The 21,140-nt window shown below is 49.6% G+C and overlaps 1 protein-coding gene across 5 annotated transcripts in view; it reads left to right on the top strand.

The window, feature by feature from the left end:
* Positions 1-873: 873 nt before the first annotated feature.
* The window catches only part of LOC133377987 (phospholipid-transporting ATPase ID-like), a 109,668-nt gene continuing 89,401 nt past the window's right edge, over positions 874-21,140 (top strand). The window contains exon 1 of one of the 5 annotated variants that reach the window (XM_061612808.1): positions 874-970. Coding sequence is in view for 2 of the 5 variants with exons in the window: in XM_061612781.1 (XP_061468765.1) it covers positions 13,141-13,812 (672 nt within the window). In the remaining 3 variants the exon portion in view is untranslated. The other 4 variants (XM_061612781.1, XM_061612777.1, XM_061612790.1 and 1 more) reach the window with 4 other exon arrangements.

The following is a 21,140-nucleotide window of genomic DNA, read 5'->3' as shown; positions in this document are numbered from 1 at the left end:
CCAAGACCCTCGTCCATGTGGGGGGAAAGGTTGGGAGCTACTAGTCTAGAGCTTTCCCCAACCTGGTGCCCTTCAGATGTCTTGGATGACTAATCCTATCCAGAGAGCCAGTGTGGTGTAGTGGTTGAGGTGTTGGACTACGACCTGGGAGACCAGGGTTCAAATCCCCACACAGCCATGAAACTCGCTGGGTGACCTTGGGCCAGTCACTGCCTCTCAGCCTCATGAAAGCCCTGTTCATAGGGTCGCCATAAGTCGGAATCAACTTGAAGGCAGTACAATCCTATCAGCCACAGCCAGTGCAGCTAGGAGGACCAAGACAGTGGGGGCTGGCATTCGAGCACAGAATCTGAAAGCTCCCTGCTGCCCAGCCCTTTTCCCTGGAGCTGCTGTCATTTGCGTCCACTCACTTCACACGGAGGATCCAAGGGATGCAATTTTGTGTGTGTAGCAGCTCAGCCGTATCTCCCTTACACACCCAGCTGCCAGTTGGGGTGGGGGCTTTTCATGGGGGGGGTCTCGACTACAACCTGGGGAACTCCATTGATTGCTTAGATGTCCCATTAGCACCTGATTCAATGGCAAGTCCAATGATCAAATGTTTTATCTGTTCAGTGCCACTTGGTGCCATGTCCCGCCCCCAAAAGCAGGAAGTGGCTCAGCCTCCCTCCTCCCCCCCCCCCGCCCTGCTGTTTCTCTCTTTGCGTGTGCTTGCCTGCCCAGGTGCTGCTGAGCTGAGCTGCTGCCAGTAGTACCAAGGCAGTCCTGGGCTTTACTGGGGAGGTTGCTGTGCCCTTTGGGGCATTACTGGATTCTCACCAGGACTTCTGAGCCATGCCCTTCTGGGACTGTTGCGTGCAACATGTGAGCTTCAAAGGAGCTGCAGCTTTTGCATGGCACCCACAAATCTTACAATGCTTGTTCTGTCAGACGATTACGGAGACAAACGGGAGCACCTGCAAGTGACCAGGTAAGTCTGGTCCCTTGACTGGCTGGGAGGGGGGCGGGAGTGCTTCAGAGCCATTAACCTTTCCTGGCTCCAGGGCCATGAGATAACAACCGCTTCTCGCTGAGCTGAAATCTCCCCTAATCTCTGCTCTGTGGGGGCTCACTCAAACGCCACTCCACACCGGTTCATTCAGCGATTCTTTACACATTTCAAGGCTCAATCCTGGCATTGAAAACATGTGCAGGGGCTGGGCCCCAGCACACATTGGGCGCCAACCCCTCGTTTTTCTCTCTTCCCCCACAAGAAGTAGGGAAAAGATGATGAAAGAGAGTAAGAGGCCCCTGAGGAAAGGACAGCACAAGGCAAGAGAAGTGTGTTGAAGTTTGTTCCGTCTGGCCTTCTGATCAAACAAGTTGCAGAGGAAGGGAGGACAGCAGCATTTCTTGCTTACAAAGGCCCTTCTATTCTGAGGCCACTGAGATGTGGCATCCCTTTCTTATTGCTGCTTTGTATTTATTTAAGATTATATTCCATCTTGGTGTTGAACAAGAAATTCATTAAGTGGCTTTGAAATTTTTTAAGAAGAGGAACAAAGACATAAAACCCCACCCACAGCAATAAGATAGCAGAAGAAAGCGTCTCGATAGCACCTTGGTTTTATGCCACGTCTCTCCAGCTTAATAGAAATTAAGCAGCAGCATAAAGCACGTTATATTTCTAGAAGCATTGGTTAAAAAAAATGGGTTTAACCTGCACCTGACACTAAGCAGAGTTGGCTCCAGCTGGCTTCCGTAATGAACATCTGGTCGGCCACTGTGAGAACAGGATGCTGGACGAAACGGACCATTGGTCTGGTCCAGCAGGCTCCTCTTATCTTCCTTTTCTTTATTGTTTGTTTATTATTTATTAGATTTATATCCTGCCCTTCCTCCCAGGAGGAGCCCAGGGCGGCAAACAAAAGCACTAAAAACACTCTAAAACATCGTAAAGACAGACTTGAAAATATGTTACAACAAAACAACCATGGACAACATTAAAACAAAGCATCTTTAAAAACATTTTTTAAAAAACCTTTAAAAACATCTTGTTGAAAGAGGAAGGTCTTCAGTAGGTGCTGAAAAGATAACACAGATGGTGCCTGTGTAATATTTACGGGGAGGGAATTCTAAAGGGTAGGTGCCACCACACTAAAGGTCCATTCCCTATGTTGTGCAGAATGGACCTCCAGATAAGATGGTATCTGCAGGAGGCCCTCACCTGCAGAACGCAGTGATCGGCTGGGTGTATAAGGGGCAAGACGATCTTTCAGGTATCCTGGTTCCAAGCTGTACAGGGCTTTGTACACCAGAACCAGAGCCTTGAATTTGGCCAGGTAGCAAATGGGCTAATTGGCCCAGTGTAGTTCTTTCAGCAGCGGAGTAACATGTTGGTGATGCCCTGCCCCAGTGAGCAGTCTCGCAGCCACATTTTGCACCAGCCTCAGGGTCAACCCCCACATAGAGCGCATTACAGTAATCCAGCCTGGAGGTTACCAGTGCATGGACAACAGTGGTGAGGCTATCCCGGTCCAGAAACGGCCGCAGCTGTCTTATCAGCCAAAGATGGTAAAAGGCACTTCTAGCCACTGAGGTCACCTGGGCCTCTAGCAACAAAGATGGATCCAGGAGCACCCCCAGACTACAAACCTGCCCTTTCAGAGGGAATACGACCCCATCCAAAGCAGGCAACTGACCAATTATCCGAACTCGGGAACCACCAACCCACAGTGCCTCCGTCTTGCTAGGGTTCAGACTCAGTTTATTGGCCCTCATCTAGCCCACCACCGAGTCCAGGCAGCAGTCCAGGGCTTTCACAGCCTTTCCTGATTCAGATGTTACGGAGAAATAGAGCTGGGTATCATCAGCATACTGCTGACACCTCACCCCAAATCTCCTGATGACCACTCCCAAGGGCTTCATATAGATGCTAAACAGCATGGGGGACAAGATGGCACCCTGCGGCACCCCACAGCAGAACTGCCAGGGGGCCAAAAGACAGTCACCCAATGCTATTCTCTGAAAATGACCCTGGAGATAAGATCAGAACCACTGTAAAACAGTGTCTCCAATACCTATCTCACCAAGTCAGCCCAGAAGGATACCATGGTGAATGGTATCAAAAGCCGCTGACAGATCAAGTAAGAATAACGGGGTTGCACTCCCTGTCCTCCCTATAAAGGTCATCCATCAGGGCAACCAAGGCCGATTCAGTCCCATAACCAGGCCTGAACTCAGAGTGGGATGGGTCAAGATAATCTGTTTCATCCAAGAGTACCTGCAATTGCTGCACTACAACCCTTTCAATCACCTTCCTGAAAAAGGGGGTATTTGCAACCAGGAGGTAGTTGTCGCAAACCAATAGGTTCAGGAAGGGCTTTTTCAAGAGCGGTCAGATCACCACCTCTTTCAGGGTGGCTGGAACCACTTCCTCCCACAACAATATGTTGACCACACCCTGGATCTGCTCGCTCAAACCCCCTTGGCAAACTTTCAAAAGCCAAGAAGGGCAAGGGTCGAGAGGACATGTTGCTGGCTGCATTGTTGGAAGCACCTTGTCTACGTCATCAGGCTGCATCAACTGAAACCAATCGAAAGAAGTTGCAGCAGACGTTGCACTGGACACCTCATTGGGGACTACAGTAAATGTGGATGGGGCATCAAGACTGCTACGGAGAAGGGTGACTTCGCTTGTGCCTGCTTTTGAGACGGGCTCCCGCCTCAAAAGAAGCTTATTCAGATATAAATCAGTCAGAACATTTTTTTTTGACTGATGAAATTTCTCCCGGGCAGGGAGAAACGTAGAGATCAACCTCAAAAGCCTGTTTTTGTTGGGAGGACTGGATTTCATTAATTTATGAGAAAAGGTCCAGCCAGCAATGCCGGACGGACTTCCGAACAAGCTCTATCTGATTAATGCGATACGTTTATCTTTTCTTCAAAGAGAAAACGGACTAACAGGCAAGCACCCTTCTTTCTATTATTTTTTTTACTTGGTTTAAATTGTTGCAGCAAAAAGAGATTTGTCAAATGAATCAGCTTTAAAGAACTTCTGGGTGAGCTATAACTCTTCTCTGTTATTCACGAAATTAACAGCTTATCTCTGTTTCTATTGCAAAAAGCTGTCCTGGAAGTGCATTCTAAAGATATAAACAGAAGAGGGATTTCTATTCCGAGGAACATTATATTGTCTGGGACTATTCTCTTTTTGGTCTATTTTATTTTGACGAATCTGCTTCTTCACGACGCCACTAACTGTTTTGATGCTGGGAACTAAATTTGTTTTGTGTTCTTGAACATAGAGAGATAAGGCAGGCTGCTCTGTTTATACTGTGATGTCATCAAGCCTGGAATATTAACCCAATTGTTGCTGAAATAAGAAGTGGTTCTTCTTTATTTTTGTTTTGTTTTGTTTTCGTGGTTTTAAAAATGGCAATCAAGAAAGTGGCTGAGAATCTGGAAGTAATTATGTTTCAGAAAATAATGGATGAGATTGAGATAACGAAACAAACCCTGCGACAGGGCAGTAAGGAGCTGAAAATTGAACTGAGCAAAATGACGCAGGAGCTTAAAGAAATAGGGGATCCTGTGAGAGAGGAGAATGAGATCAGAGATGAGAAAAGAAAAAATAAAGGGAAGATACAAGCCCTGGAGATTGGAACAAATGTGGAATTGGAAAAAGATCTGGAGTTTATGGATATTAGAAATAAAATCTACTGTTTGGAATTTAACGTTATCTCTGAAGAAATTAATGAAGATATTAGAGATAAAGTTATCAATGGCTTGGATAATCTTCTGGACTGGAATGACGTGATGGAGCTTGATATAGAGAAAATCTATGGAATTAACTGCAGCCATGTGACAATGGAAAAACTCTGAAGAGATGAGCCAGTGCATTTTGTAAAAAAGAAGAACAGAGATATGACTTTACAACAATATTTCAGCAACTTATTCAGAATTGATGGCAAGAAAATATTTGGGATAGAGGAAATTCCCATCAGACTCTTATTATATGACTATGGCTATGACAGCAAGATTATTATGGAATACTGATAATGGAAGATTGGACACTGAAATTACTGGACTTAACAGGACTATTGAAGATGGAAGATGGAATTAATATGGATAATGGAATAATGGCTATTGAAATTATTGGACCTAACAGATTTTGATGAGATGGATTAATCGATATGTTTATTTGGACTATGGTTATGACAATAAGATTATTATTATTATTAACGAGATGGATTAATCGACATGTTTATTTGGAGAAAAATTGATAGATATATTTCTTAAAGAATTGAAACCTCTCTTTGACTTTTTGTGGAAAGAATAAAGTAATGTTTATGAGATTTGATGATTAATTAAGATAACTACTGGAGGAAAGTGATTTTATAATATAATTTAAGAGACAGGATTGTTATATATTGTAGACCTACAACTGATTTGATCTGCGACAAATGGGAAGTCAACATTTTATTTTTTTGTTTAATCATTTTTGTTTTGTTTTGTTTTTTGTCTTTGAATGTTTTATGATTTTGTTTTGTATGTTTTATGAAAATTTGAATAAAAATTATTGTAAAAAAAAAAGACTGCTACGGAGGTGAACAACTTTACCCTCCAAGTGCCTTGCAACAATTCACAGCGGGCTTCCGAAGGGTCTAAAACTCCATTTTCTGGGGTTGATGTCAACACCCCTGACAATATGGAAAAGATCCACTGGACGGCTACTTGAGGATGCGATGGAGGCAGAGAAGTGGGCCTTCTTCACCACCCTCACTACCGCACAATAGGCATAATTATTATGTTTTACTGATGCCCAATCAGCCTCACAGCACTTTTCACCACTTGCACTCTAGCCATCATCCAATCTGTTTCATTGCCCTTAGCTCACTAGTGCAAACCAGGCTCCCCAATGCCAGAGAGGGTGCTCCTGGGCAACCATGTCAAGAGCCCAATATGTCTTGCTGTTCCACAGCGTGACAAAGGGCTTCAACAGGGTCACCTGCTCCATGTACTGGGATCTCCTTCAGGGCATTAAGGAATCCAGTGGATACCATTAGTCTCCGGGAGTGGACTGTCTTAATCTGTCCACCAACCCTGCAGGGAGGATCTAAGTAAGTCTAAACTTCATCAAGAAGTGGTCAGACCATGACAATGGGGTGACATCCACCCTCTCTATCTCCCAACCACCCCTTCATCCAGAGCAAAAACCAAGTTGAGGGTGTGCCCTGCCTTATGCATCAGGCTGGTGACAACTTGAGACAGCCGCATGGTCATCATGGAGGCCATGAGGTCCCGAGCTGGAACACTAGAGGCAGCCTCAGCATGGACACTGAAATCACCCAGGACTATAGTTCTGGGTTCCTCCAATAGTACAGCCAAGACAGCCTCCACCAACTCAGTCAGAGAAAAGCTTCCGGGTAGCAGGGTGGACGGTACACCAGCAGCAACCCTAGTTTCCTGTCTCCTTGGCCCGACACCAGGTGCAGGCCCTCACAGCCAGCTCCAAGACAGAGATGGAAGTTCTATAGACCACAGTAACTCCTCTCCCCCCCCCCCGTCCCTGCAGCCTGTGCTGGTGTTGCACCGAGTATTCAGATGGGCAAAGCTGTGTCAGATCAATTCCTTCCAGCTCACCCACCCCGGTCTCGGTAATGCACACCAAATCAGCACCTTTATCCACAATCAAATCATGGATGAGAGTGGTCTTATTGTGTACCGATGTAGTGTTAAACAACAACATGCACAGGCCAGTGGGCACAGCAGATGAGCAATGAGGAACCCATCCGTGAGAGGAGTGGGAGCGAGGAACAATGCATAGTCTTGTTCTTGTCTTCTACGGTAGTTCACCACCTCCCCATGGCTATACATTCCTCTACCCATGATCACTGGAATTGAGGTGGCATCACCCATGTCCCCCCTTGCTAAGACTCCTCCTAAACACCTGACAGGGACCCAACAAGAGCCCACCAACAAAACCCACCTGAACCAGTTATCCCAGTAGGCCTCTGAGAAAATTGAGAATAGTCAGGCCCACTCAATATCTTTCACACAGGGCACATCCTTCCCCCGTCTCACACCCAGGGAGGGCCAGCCTTCTGCCAGTTACAGACTCTCACTCTGAAGACATCTGGCAACTTTCTCCTAGCATTCAGTTCACTGCACAGGCAAAAACTACACATACACCATACGCCCTCCCCACTACTAAGCTCCTCTAGATTGGTCTAAAAAAAATGGAAGGTGGTAGCACCCTCCCACTTGGGACTCTGCGAGGGACAACTCCCTTTGGTGTTGCCCCTTCAGTGACAACCCTACTGGCAGTAGACCTTCCACCCAACAGCAGCTGGGCTTTTATAACCCTTGACCCAGCCAGGAACTGTTGCAAGGGTGAGAGTCTGCAACTGGAGAGTCTCCAGTCCCTCAGTGCTGCAGCTGTTTAGGGCTTTATACACCAAAACCAGAACCTTGAACGTGGCCTGGTAGCTAACAGGTAGCCACTGCAATTTTTTCAGCAGCGGGTGACATGCACCAAATGGAAATGAAGCAATATGACTGCCCCAAAACCTTTGCAGTTACAAACAGCATTGAAATCCCAGCCTGCATCTGTGTTAGAATTGTTTTTAATATGTTTTCTTTAGTAATGTGTTTTTAACCCTTTTTAAAAAAAAATTAAAGCTTTTTTAAAAAAATGTTTTTAACATTTTATTTTAATGTATTTTAAAGTCTTTTTATGATGTTTTAAAGTGTTTTTAGCATTTCTGTTTGCTGCCCTGGACTCCTACTGGGAGGAAGGGCGGGATATAAATCAAATAATAAATAAATAAATAAAATTGGGATCACATATAACTGCCCCGATGCTGTCATGAGGACAAATCATCATGAATGCACAATTTAAAAAAGGATTCTGGAGGGCCCCTAAACCTCCAGTCTGGCTACATACCTTTCCTTCTTGCTGGGACATGTAAGCTTAAATGCTTCAGTCTACCAGTAGAGAGCCACATTCCACACCATCTGTACTACACTGACCTGGGATGCTCTGCAGGAGTGGCTTCCGCAAGGCTTGAGCTGATTGCCCAATCCAGCCTAAGGCGGATTGCTTTCTGCCTCTAGTCCATGAAGAAGCATGCTGTGTGCCTCAAAGGGATCCCATCCCTCACCAGTGAAAAGTATCATGAAGGGGCGGCCACACAGAGGAGGCTTAAACAAAAAGCACTTTAATACAAATGATTTATGGAGGGAAAAACCATGCAGCAAACTGCAGCTTGTCATTCAGAGCAGAAACTCAAAACACCATGCAGGTACTTCCTGGTACGGCAAGCCAGGAGAGTCAATTCACTCTCGTGAGGTTGCCCTACAAAGCTTTTGAAATGTGAGTCAAACCAGGATACAGTGGGCAGTGATCATCTTGGCACGTCCTTGTCATGATGGGTCATTGTCCTAGGGAAAGAGCACTTGCTGCACCTCCGCCCTCTGGAGAGCACCTGTGGAAACTGGCCCCTGTTGTCCTGCAGAACTGTTCTTCAACCTTGGGTCCCCAGATGTTGCTGGACTAAAATCATTTCTGACCGTCATCTCAGCTGGCAGTGGATGATGGGAGTTGTAGTCCAACAACATCTGGGGACCCAAGGTTGAAGAACACTGACCTAGAGGACTTAGGAATGGAGTAAGGGAAAGGCGGGGTCTGTGGCAGTTTTCAGGTGACTAGAGAAGGTTTTAAGGCAGTGTTGCTTTAAACATTCAGATTGTTTGATGCCCAAAGCGCCTTATATAAAACTGTAAGAACATCAGTTAATACAACATAGCATGGAAATCCCACCCCCAACAATATAGGTATGTGCATCAGTACTTAAATCATAGAAGTTGAGCAAGTAACAGGCAACAGTCATCAGGAATATGTCAAAATAAATAGTTTACTTCTCACCATTGCAGGGATGGTGCTGACCTCCACCGCCGGAGGCGCTCTGCTGGGGCTCACAAGGGGGAGAGTGCTGTGGCTGTTGCGCTCATGTTCTGCTTTTGAGTTTCCCTTTGGGAAATCTGGTTGGCCACTGCGAGAACAGGTTGCTGGCCTAGGTGGGCCCCTTTTGGCTTGGTCCAACGTCAAGACTTTTCTTTGGTTAACCAATGTTTTCGGGGGGGCAGGGGCATTCCAGCGGCAGGCAGTCATGCTGGAGAAGGTCCTGCCTCCAGCTGAGGAACTTGACACGAGCCCATCACTAGTCCTAGCCTATGGTCCCTCCCAGAGTGTGCATATATTTTCATTAACGGATTCTTTCTCCGGATGAGCATCACACAGTAGAGAAGAAGGGATCCTGCCAGCAATGGCTTCTTTGGGATTCAGAGAGGGGCCTTCTGGATCCCTGCAGCTGATAAGAATACAAGAGCCCTACAGCTGGATCAGGCCCAAGGGGGCCCGCCTAGTCCAACATCCTGTCCTCACAGTGGCCAACCAGACGCCCCAATGGGAAGCCAACAAGCAGGACCTGGGCGCAAGAACAGACCCCTTTCCTGCAGCTTCTGACAAGTGGTATTCAGAGGCTACTTCTGCCAGCTTTCAAGTTATCTGGCTCTCAAATGACCCCAGCATAATATGATGCCCGTGTCCTTGTGCTTCACCCTCTTGAGTGGTGCGCAACAACAGATTAAATGACACACAGAAGCTCTTCCAAGAAGGAAAGTCTGTTGCCTTGGGGTGGGGGGTGCTGTAGACTCTCCTAGGTGCTAAGATCCCAGACTGGATGAGGGACAATAAACTGAGTCTGAACCCTAGCAAGACAGAGGCGCTGTGGGTTGGTGGTTCCTGAGTTCGGATAATTGGTCAGTTGCCTGCTTTGGATGGGGTCGTATTCCCTCTGAAAGGGCAGGTTCGTAGTCTGGGGGTGCTCCTGGATCCATCTTTGTCGCTAGAGGCTCAGGTGACCTCAGTGGCTAGGAGTGCCTTTTCCAGCTTCGGCTGATTATTATTTATTAAATTTATACGCCTTATGGCCAAAAGGCCCTCAAGGCAGCTTACAAAAACACAAATACAGCAATACATACATCAATAAAATAATGCAATTCTCAAAATTAAATAAGAAATGACATTATTAAAAGAAAAGAAAAAAACATTTAAATGTGTCACGATGAGAGAACCGCATTCAACCAGGTTTTTTATACTAGACATGCTCTGATACAGAGGTAGGACAGTCTCAATTTGAAAAAACACAAATTGGCTCTTCAGCTTTTTCAGGATCTGATCTTCGTGAATCCCAAAAAATGCCATCCTCCATTTTATAACTTAGAGACAAGAGACCTTTCATTTTCCTCTTCACACTTCTCTGGTCCTGTTTGTACGCAGCAGCCATGTTGGTGATAACAATCTCTTTCACTGCGTCCTGCTGCTCCTGAACTGCAGCAGTAAATGATGGGAGGACGCTGGTTTTGAAGGGACTAGTGCCTTGTTCTTTGAGGGAGTTCTTTGAGGGAGTCCTTGATGTATTCAGCCTCTGCTGGTATTCAGCGTCCTCGGGTCACCCAGCGCAGGTTGAAGTGGGGCAGGTGGTGCAAGAGGCTCACCCACCAGGGCGGTGAGTAACTCACCCCCATCGCCATGCCCAGCCAGAGGAGAGGCAAGGCGAAGCGAGGGAAGTCACTCCTTCTCGCTTCCTCACTTTCCCGGCGGCTCTGCTCGGCTCACTGTGGGGAGCAGTGTGGTGGCGGCGGCAGTAGAACTGAAGAAAATTTCAAGGCAGTGCTGCTATAGGCCCTGTGGCATTGTTGATGCTTCTGTCTTCTCCATTGAGCATTGAATAATGGCTAAGGCTGGGACTTACTTCTGAGTAAACATCAGATAAGACAGCTGCGGACATTTCTGGACCAGGATAGCCTATCCACTGTTGTCCACACACTGGTAACCTCCAGGCTGGATTACTGTAATGTGCTGTATGTGGGGCTGCCCTTGTGGTTGGTCCGGAAGCTGCAGCTAGTGAAAATGCAGCGGCGAGACTGCTCACTGGGGCAGGTTATCACCATCATGTCACCCCGCTGCTGAAAGAATTGCACTGGCTGCCCATTGGCTACCGGGCCAAGTTCAAGGTTCTAGTTTTGGCGTACAAAGCCCTATACAGCTTGGGACCAGGATACCTGAAAGACCGTCTTACCCTTATATACCCAGTTGATCACTGCGCTCTGCAGGTGAGGGCCTCCTGCAGATACCATCTTATCAGGAGGTTCATTCTGTACAATATAGGAAATGGACCTTTAGTGTGGCAGCACCTGCCCTGTGGAATTCCCTCCCCTTAAATATTAGACAGGTTAAGTCTCTGTTATCTTTTTGGCGCCTTTTGAAGACTTTCCTTTTTCAACAAGCCTTTTAAGTTGAGACCTATCCCAGTGTGCTTCTGTGTTAGAATTGCTTGTTAATATGTTTTTTAAAAAATAATGTTTTTAACCCTCTTTTTAAAGATGTTTTTAACTTTTTGTTTTAATGTATTTTAAGGTCTGTTTTTATGTTTTAAAGTGTTTTTAGCGCTTTGTTTGCCACCCTGGGCTCCTGCTGGGAGGAAGGGCAGGATATAAATCAAATAATAAATAAATAAATAAGATTGTCTAAGACAGGGACCAGGAACTCTGCTACTCTCCTGATGTCATTCGCTGCATCAGTCCCAGCCAGTCAGGGATGACAGGACTTGCAGCCCAACATCTGAAGGGCAGCAGGTCCCCCCAAATAGCCCTGACTCACCGTCTCTATGAAGAAGCAAATCTGAACAAATGAAGGGCCCATCCAGACCTCCTTTCAATCTGCAATCTAAGTCCTTTGTGTTTCCATTAATTCACCGGCGTCCATATGATGTTCCCCTCCATTTTGGACTTTCTCGTACTTAAATCCATTTTCCTTACCCCGCTATAAATTTATTTATTAATAACAATTATTAACCACTGTAACATCTGTAATGAGGCCTTCTTACCCTGGTTTTTTGCATTATGGGCGGATCACAGGGTGGGTAGGTCCCACCCTCTGGCCATGCTTCCTCCTCCTCCTCCTCCTCCCTTAATTCTCACTTCTGTGGCTGTATCATACTGCTCATTGTTTTCCCAATTGTTTATTTTAAGCTATATTTTGCGATCAAATGTAAAAGCAATTATTTAGTCAAACACAGCATCACTTTTCTTTTTAAAAGCTATTTTGCTGTATTATGCCAACAACTGAAAAACCATCCAGCCCTGTTGGGTTTTTTTAGGTGGAGCACCCAGAATATTCTACATAAAATGGGACAGAGTGCTTGTAATATTTTCTTCTTGCTGACTTAGCTTCACCAAAAAGCAGCCAGACATAATCATGTGCATCATGCGCAGGGCAGAGAGCCACCCCCATAAAAGGCCTCATATGCCCTTGGTTCTTCCTGGCATAACGTTATCTTTTCGGTGAAAATGTTCCATCCCAGATGGTCAGGGGAGGAACTTTGGGGAGATGATACCACTCCTGTAATTTTTGCATCCTTCCAGAAAACGCATAAGGGGGATTGTGGGCGAGAGGGCGTACCAAGACTTTTGGGGGGCATTCCATTTGCCAGGAGGGAAGACAGGTGCCCAGCGAGCCAGAACAGACTCCTGGGGGCAATGCAGTCCTGTTCAGATATTTGCCAGCGCTGCTGCCTGCGCTGATGTTGCCCGCAGGAATCCTGGCTCAGCTCTCTCGTCGCTGTGCAGCTTTAACAGTTCTGCCCTTCTCGCTGCCGCCTCGGCTTATCGCCTGTCTTGTCTCCCAGGCTCGGTTAGCTGCAACGATCCTTCCCTTGTGAGGTTCCCCTGGCGATCGCCGGAAAAGAGGCTCAAAGGCAAATGGGAGGTTTTGCGCATCCCGACTTATGCATAACTGATGCTCCTTCATAGCAGGAGCCTAGAATAAAGGGATCCAGGTGAATGGGGCCCTAATGAGGCTTCACGGGGCGCCCAGCTCAGCTATGAGCCCCCCGGGAGGGGCAAACCGCGAGACTACCAGCCACCGCCGGGCCCTTCCGCCCCACGCGCCCGGGCTGCAGTCCCTGCTTTGGACGCTGCAGACCCGTGCGAGGAGGGCAGCCGGCAGCTCTCTGCGTGCCCCTGGGTCGCGCCTGCCCCGACGAGGCGTCAGCTGCCGGCCTGGTGGCCTCTGAGCAGGGCAGGGCAGGGCTGATGCGGCCCGCTCGTGAACCCACACAGAAGTGGGGCGGGCCTCACGCGGCCCCGCTTTCCTCCTGCGTGTTTTTGGGGTGGCAAACCCACTGCAAGGGCGAGGCGGAGTCGTGGGGGCGGGAGGGGCCGAGGCCGACGGGTCTGGCCGCTTCGCCGGGTGTCCCTCGGTGTGCAGGGGTGTTCACGGGCCCTTCCTTCTCCGCATTCATTGCCCCGGTTTGCTCCCGGCCCCTGCTCCCTTGCTCCTTCGCTTCGGGGGGGGGGCGCGGGGGCCCGCGGGTGTTCGGCCTCCTTCCGTGCCCGTTCCAAGAAGCGACGGCACTCTCCCTGGCCACGGGACGGGGCCCGGCAGAGAGCAGCCTTCGGCCCCCGGCCCAGCCCAGAGTCGAGGGAGGAGACGGCCCGCAGAGCCAGCGGACTCGTCTGCGGCCCTCGCGGGACCCTCCCGCCAGCCCTGCCCTGGGTTTAAACACCCGCTTCGCATCTGCGGGGCGGTGGCTTCTCGCGCCAGTTTCCCCTTCCGCCGTTCTGCCCCGCTCCCGGCTCCACAAGGCGCGGAGAAGAGTCTGGTTCGGCGTCGGGAGGCGCAAAGCCTCGCACATCTGGCAGCGGAAGGTGCCCATGGAGGAGGAGGAGGAGGAAGTTCGCCGCTGGGAGGAGAGGCCGTCGCGGGTAAGAGGTAGGGCCGGGCCGCGCGTCGAGGCTGGTTCCCCTTCCTGCCGGGCCCGCGTGTGGTCTGGCTGGCTCCGGAGAGGAGGCTCAACGGCGGTAGCGGGGCGAATTCTCTTCCAGCGCCCGCTTTCCGGACGGGGTTGTTGGGCATTGCCAATGGGCAAATCCAGTCGTTTTGCTGGGGGAGCAGGCTGAGCAGTGGCCCGCCCTGGCGCCCTTTGGGGAAGCCCCGCTGGCCTGTTTGGGGGCCAGGAAAATGCCCCCGTCATGTTGTGGCTCCGGCGGCAGAGGAGCCGCCTCGGCGTAAAGGCGAGGAAGCAGCGGAGCGGGCCGCCCTCCGCCCGAGCTCGGTAGGTGAAAGGCGGCCGTGCACAGAGCCAGGGCCCGGAGTGGGGCCTGGCGACGCCTGGAGGTGCTGCCGGGAGACTCGCCTTTTGCCCCTGGAAACGGAGGAAGCCTTTCCCAGCGCAGCCGCTGACAGCCTTGCGCCCTTCGCCTTGGTGTGATGCAAAGCGCCTCGGCCTGGCTCAGCACCCGCCTCCTGCAGGTGGTTGCGGCGGCCACCTCGCCTAGGTGTTGCTGCTGTTGAGGCTTCTCGGGGCCACTGGCAAAGGCCCAGGAAGCCCTCTGGGAGGACCACTTTCGGCGAGGGAAGCCGCCTTTTTGCTGGATTACACTTCAGACGGACTCTGGTGGAGAGGGAGGTGAAAGCAGAGCCTCATTTGAATGCCAGGCCTGGTGAGGTCGGGAATGCCCCCTCTCCTGCACCCTAAAGGCCCTGGCTGGTGAAATCATTTGCCTTTTAGTTGCCTGATTGATTACCTGGGTTTGCATATTAGGCAGACTGCAAGGCAGGTGCCCTTTTGAGACTTGGAGGGAAACATCAGAAGCCAAATAGCCAACAGCTGTGCTTGCTCTTCCTTCCTCTGCCATTTTCCATGTGTGCTTCCATTCCCCCTGACAGCAACGCAGCCGGACCAAATAGCCTCTGCAAGTTAGAAAGTGAGCCTGCTTCATGTCCTGCCCTTGGTTTCTCTCTCACACACATGCGCACTCGGTCTGAGTATTCTGATGCAGCCAAAATTAGCACTTGCGGCCACCACCACCATCCAGGCCCAAGGAGCAGATGTTTTGGTTCTCTAAGGGCCAGAATGATCAAGGGGGTGGAGCGATTCCCCTGTGAGGAAAGGTTGCGGCATGGGAGCTTTTTAGTTTAAGGGAAGGCGAGTCAGAGGCGACATGGTAGAAGTGAGTGAAAATGAAGCATGACATGGAGAAAGTGGACCGAGAAGAGTTTTCCTCCCTTGTGGACATCCAGTGAAGCTGAACACTGGAAGATTTGGGACAGACGAAAGGAAGTCCTTCTGTACATAGCACATAATTAAACTGGTGGATTTGCTTTTCACAAGAGGCAGTGATGGCCACCAACTTGGATGGCTTTCAAAGAGGATGAGACAAATTCATGGAGGATAAGGATGTCAGTGGCCACTAGCCACAATGGCTCTGCTCTGCCTTCATGGTCAGAAGGGAGAAGGTGCCATTGCGCTCATGTCCTGCTTGTGAATAGAAGAGCTTCATGAGAAGAGCCCAGCAGGAGGACCAGGCCAGTGGCCCTTCCAGTCCAGCCTCCTGTCCTCACCGTGGCCAGCTTCTCATCCTTGCTCCCATCATGGGCATCTGGCTGGCCGCTGGGAGAACAGGAGGCTGGACCGGAGGGCCCTCCTTTGGCCTGACCCAGAGGGCTCTTCTGATGACTTTATTCCTCGCCCCTCCCCCCAGAAGGTGGAGCCCCCCTCAGGGCTGGCTTTGCCTTGGCCGGCTGCTTCCCTCTGGTGGGCCTGACTGCTTGGTTCAACAGGGTTGATGGAGTTCTCCCACCCCTTCCCGCAGACCTCTCCTTATCCCCAGCCTCTTGCTTAGACTTTCTGAACCTGGGGGGGGGAGGATTTTTCCAGAGGTCGGTTTCCCCAGCCTCAAGTGTGAGTTACAGGAGGAGCTGCAGGGTGGGGGAGAGATTTGGGTCAGCCTCAGTGCTCCAAAGAGGCATTTTATTCTGCACACCTTTTGAGTGTGAATGGAGATCGTTCCAAAGCAGCAGATGCATGTGGGGCACTGTCACACTCCCCTGGCTCCCCCGCCTAGCCTACAGCAGTGCCCTCCCTCTCCTGCCCCCTTAGCTCGAGGTGAGGCCCCCCAGCCCCACTGCACTGCTGCTGTGCAACCCAAAGGTCCCTGGTCCAGTTCCCAGCGTCCCCAGGAAGGTCGGGAAAGGCCTTCTCTGAAGCCTCAAGAGCCACTGCACCAGTCACTGTAGCCGAGCCGTAGATGGTCTGGCACAAGCTCCGCCTTCCCCAACCTGGTGCCTGTTGGAAGTGGGGCAAGAGCAACTCCGGTTTTGTTCCTTTGTTTATGCTCCAGAAGGGAGACAGAGTGAGGGTCCTCCAGATGGATAGGCTTGCCTCCCTTTACCTGTGATGCTCTGACTGACTTCCTTCCGTTGTAGACTGATGCCTCTTAAGGAAGCTTCTCTGCCCCTCCTCCTTCCGCCCTTTCCTCTCTTCTCTTCTAGAGAGGAGACACCTTTGTCTCTGCGCTCTCTCTCCTGAGCCATGAGGGCAACTCCCAAACCTGGGCGTTGCGCCTCCAACTTAGTTAGTTAGAACTAGGTTTGCCTTTCCTATCTACTATGTACTTCTATAAATAAAGTAGTTTTTCTTATTTTACTAAATCTTAAGTCTCAGCGATCCTAATGCAGGGCAAAAGCCTGCTTTCTTAGGCAAACGCACACACTGTCACACTTGCATTTCAGACTGCTGTTACTCTCTGCTTAACAAATTTACACCCACAACAGTGCCCGCCAGCTCTTTTGGACCGCAGTTCCCATCGGCCCCAGGCAGCACCGCTGTGTGTGCGTTGGGCACTTGCGCATAAGGGGGCAGCAGCCCTGTTGGGTTAGACCCACAGGCCGTCAAAGCCAGCATCCATACCCCACAAAGACCCAGGGGGCCTGGAAGCAAGCAGCCTGGCACTCCTCCTGGGGCGTTGCTGGTCCTGGAGGCATCCCATGAGAGCAGGGGGGAGGGTCTGTGGGGTCTTGGACTCCCAGCTGAGCAGCAGCCCCAGCAGCCAGCATGGCCAGTAGCCAGGGAGGAGGGGGCTGTAGTCCAGCAGCGTCTCCCCACAGATGTCCCCCACTCGGCCACCAGCCAGGGCTATCCGCATTGGCCTGTCTTCTCAGCCCTTACTCTGCCCTGCCCATTTTCACCTTCCTCTGCTTGCCCAGTAGCCCCTTGGATCTCTCCCTGAGCCTTTTTCTGGCAGTGGCTTCCTGGGTGCCTCCTGTTTGGCACATGGCCTTCTGCCCTCAGCCTCCTTCTCCCCCCTCATGCACCCCAGGTCCTTCTTGCACCAAGCCTGTTTCTCACTCCATGCTTGTTTTTTAGTTTGCCTTGTGTCTTTCTCCTGCCTCACACTCTGTGTGTGTGTTTGTGCAGCGTGGCAAGGCTGTGCCGACAAGGTCAGTGATGGTGATGGATCCCTGGCCAACACTGCATGCTGAGAAGCGCTCATGAGGTCGTGGCTCCTGGCCTGTTCGTTGCATAAGGGGTGGCAAGAAGGGGGCAGCCTTCCAAGGTCCTCCCCCCTTGCAAGGGCCTTCAGGAGGAGTTTCAGATATTTCAGCGTGGCAGGCCTGCGAGAACACCCGTGAGGACCCTTGGCCTTATTTCCCTTCGTATCCGTTTTTGCAGGTTGTTCCCGAAGCTGCTTGCAGAAGTGCAACAAAGAGCAACCAAAACGATCCAAGGGGGTTGGAGCTATTGCCTGATGGGGAATGGCCACAACTTGGGGGCTTTTTTCTTTAGAAAAAAAATGTAAGGTGTGTGTGTGTGTAATAATATATACAATTATGCATGGTGTGGAGAAAGTGGATAGAGAAAGGGTTTTCTCCTCTCAGAGCACCAGAATTCGCAGACATCCAGTTCAGCTAAATGTGGAAGATTCAGGACAGACAAAAGAAAGTTAGACTATGGAATTCGCCCTACAAGAATCATAGAATAGTAGAGTTGGAAGGGGCCTATAAGGCTATCCAGTCCAACCCCCTGCTCAATGCAGGAATCCAAATCAAAGCATTCCCGACAGATGGCTGTCCAGCTGCCTCTTGAATGCCTCCAGTGTCAGAGAGCCCACTACCTCTCTAGGTCATTGGTTCCATTGTTGTGTGGCTCTAACAGTTAGGAAGTTTTTCCTGATGGCCAGTCGCAATCTGGCTTTCTGCAACTTGAGCCCATTATTCTGTGTCCTGCACTCTGGGATGATTGAGAAGAGATCCCAGCCCTCCTCTATGTGACAACCTTTCATGTACTTGAAGAATGCTATCATATCTCCCCTCTGTCTTCTCTTCTTCAGGCTAAACATGCCCAGTTCTTTCAGTCTCTCCTCATAGGGCTTTGTTTCCAGTCCCCTGATCATCCTTGTTGCCCTCCTCTGAACCTGTTCCAGTTTGTCTGCATCCTTCTTGAAGTGTGGAGACCAGAACTGGAAGCAGTATTCAAGATGAGGCCTAACCAGTGCCGAATAGAGGGGAACTAATGCTTCACGCAATTTGGAAACTATACTTCTGTTAATGCAGCCTAATATAGCATTTGCCTTTTTTGCAGCCACATCACACTTTGGCTCATGTTCAGAGCCAGTGATGGCTGCCAACTTGGATGGCTTTAAAAGAGGATCGGACAAATCCATGAAGGATAATTAGGCCTTCAACAGCTACTAGCCACAATGGCTAGGTTCTGTCTTCACTGTTGAAGGCGGGTTGTCTCTGAATGCCAGTTGCTGGAAACTGCGGGAGGGAAGAGTTGCTGTTGCACTCAGGACAGGTTGCTTGCAGGGTTCCCATGAGCATCTGGCAGGCCACTGTGAGAAGAGGGTGCTTGACTAGATGGCCCATTGGCCTGATCCACCAGCCACGCTTTTCAAATGTTCTTCCTTCACCACCACTTTTCCTACACAAGATCTGCACCACAAGTGGGTGCTATGGCAGGGACACTTTTATAATCAGGAATATCCTCTCCAGCTGTTCCTGCCTGAAGAGGTACAATGTCTGCTATACACACACAAAGGCAATGAAGGCAACCGGCTAGATTTTAGTTTTGCCAAAAAAAAAAGCACAAGATTTTTCTTTAGGCATTGATGCTTAAAATGAAATATTAAAAATGTCACATGGCCTAAGCTGATGCTGACCCAGGGAAGATATGTTTGGCCTAAGTGTGAAGGCCTCTAATGGCCAAAACCAGCATCTCGTACTGTGCCAGGGAGCAGGGCTGGCCAAAGATGCGTTGCTGCCTCAGGTGGATGGAACAGCAAACGTCACCCCCTCCTCCTGCTCCGGTCAAAGCGTACAAGATTCAAGGCTAATCAGTTTCGTAACTAATAGTATGCTATCCCTCGATGACACTCCAAACTTGCTGCTGCTGCTACTGCAGGCCTTTGCGTTGCTCTGCCTCATGGTAGGGCCGGCCCTCTCAAGTAGGCAGCAGGAACCTCTCGCAGGCTCAGCGCTGTGTGCATCAGCTGGTATTTTATTTATTTATTTATATCCCGCCCTTCCAGAAAGAGTCCAGGGTGGCAAACAAAAACACTAAAAGCACTTTAAAACATCTTAAAAACAGCAGACTTTAAAACGAGATCTTTAAAAACATATTAAAAAATAGAATCATAGAGTTGGAAGGGGCCTTGTAGGCCATCGAGTCCAACCCCCTGCTCACAGCAGGAAATCCACAGCTAGAGCATCTCACGCAGATAGTTGTCCAGCCTCTGCTTGAAGACATCCAGCGAAGGGGATCCCACCACCTTCCTAGGCAGTCGGTTCCATTGCCGAACTGCCCTTACGTCAAGAAGTTCCTTCTAATGTCCAATCTGAATCTACGCTCCTGCAACTTAAAACCATTAGACCTAGTCCTACCCTCTGGGGCAGCAGAGAACAAATCTGTACCCTCCTCTATGTGACAGCCCTTCAGGTACTTAAAGAGTGCAATCATGTCACCCCTCAGCCTTCTCTTCACCAGACTGAACATGCCAAGTTCCTTCAACCTTTCCTCATAAGACTTGTTCTCCGTACCGGCTATCATCCTCGTCGCCCTCCTCTGAACCCACTCTAACTTGTCTATATCTTTCTTAAAAAGAGGCGCCCAGAACTGAACACAGTATTCCAGATGAGGCCTGACTAATGCAGAATATAGTGGGACTATTACTTCCCTCAACCTGGAAACTATAGCTCTGTTTATGCAGCCCAAAACTACGTTTGCCTTTTTTGCCGCAGCATCACACCGCTGGGTCATGTTCAACTTGCGATCCACTACAATTCCAAGGTCCTTCTCACACACACTACTGCTAAGCTGGGTATTTCCCATCCTGTACCCATGCATTTTGTTTTTGTTTTAAACATATTTTAAAACATCTTAAAAAACTATTCCAACACAGACACAAACTGGAGTAGAGGTCTCAACTTAAAGGGCTTGTTGAAAGAGGAAGATCTTCAGTAGGTGTCGAAAAGATAACAGAGATGGCGCCACACTAAAGGTCCGTTCCCTACGTTGTGAGGAATGGACTTCCTGATAAGATGGTATCTACAGGAGGCCCTCCTCACCTACAGAGCACAGTGATCGGCTGGGTGTATAAGGGGTGAGACTTTGGTATTATAGCCCAGTGGTGACTTGTGTCAAGATGGCTGGGTGGATCTGGGTCAATGTTCTTGCTGAACCCAGTGCAAGTGATTCCTGCTGCATTATCATCACTGGTGTTGTGAGAAAAGGGATGAGGACAGACTCTCCCAGGCATTGTGTCATGATGTCGCCCTGTTCTTTGCAGTGAGGGAGAGCTTTATGAGTGTTACAAAAGAAGATAAACCCCTTCATAATGGGTGTTGGGAGCTGTGACTTTGCTGGCTTCATAGGGTAGTTGCCGCCATGTCCTAAAGGACCATGAACTGTGATAGCGCAACAGTAGTGCAAATCAGTTTCCGCCATCAGCTCTCTGTCTGCTGTTTAAAATGAGAAATCCCTCAGCGCTGAAGGGGGCTAGCTGGCTTTGAATTGCTTGGGTTCTACTGTTACTACAGATAGTTTCTTTAACGACAGGGGTGGCATATGCCTCCTTGGCTTTGGTTACTTGGCACCTCTCTGGGCATGTAATAGTATAATTGCTGAGTCTCCTTGATTTCATCCCGTCAAGGCCTCCTTCTGCTCCTTGGAATGTAATTTCTTCATTAGTCCCTGTGGAGTTGAACACCTGAGGAGATGCTCAGCTGTGCTTGGCTCTTGGGGATCAAGAGT

This window comes from Rhineura floridana, chromosome 1 (genome assembly GCF_030035675.1).
Source record: "Rhineura floridana isolate rRhiFlo1 chromosome 1, rRhiFlo1.hap2, whole genome shotgun sequence".
NCBI classification, from domain to species: domain Eukaryota; kingdom Metazoa; phylum Chordata; class Lepidosauria; order Squamata; family Rhineuridae; genus Rhineura; species Rhineura floridana.
The sequence above is the reverse complement of the archived record's forward strand: the minus strand, read 5'-3'. Positions and strand labels throughout refer to the sequence as shown.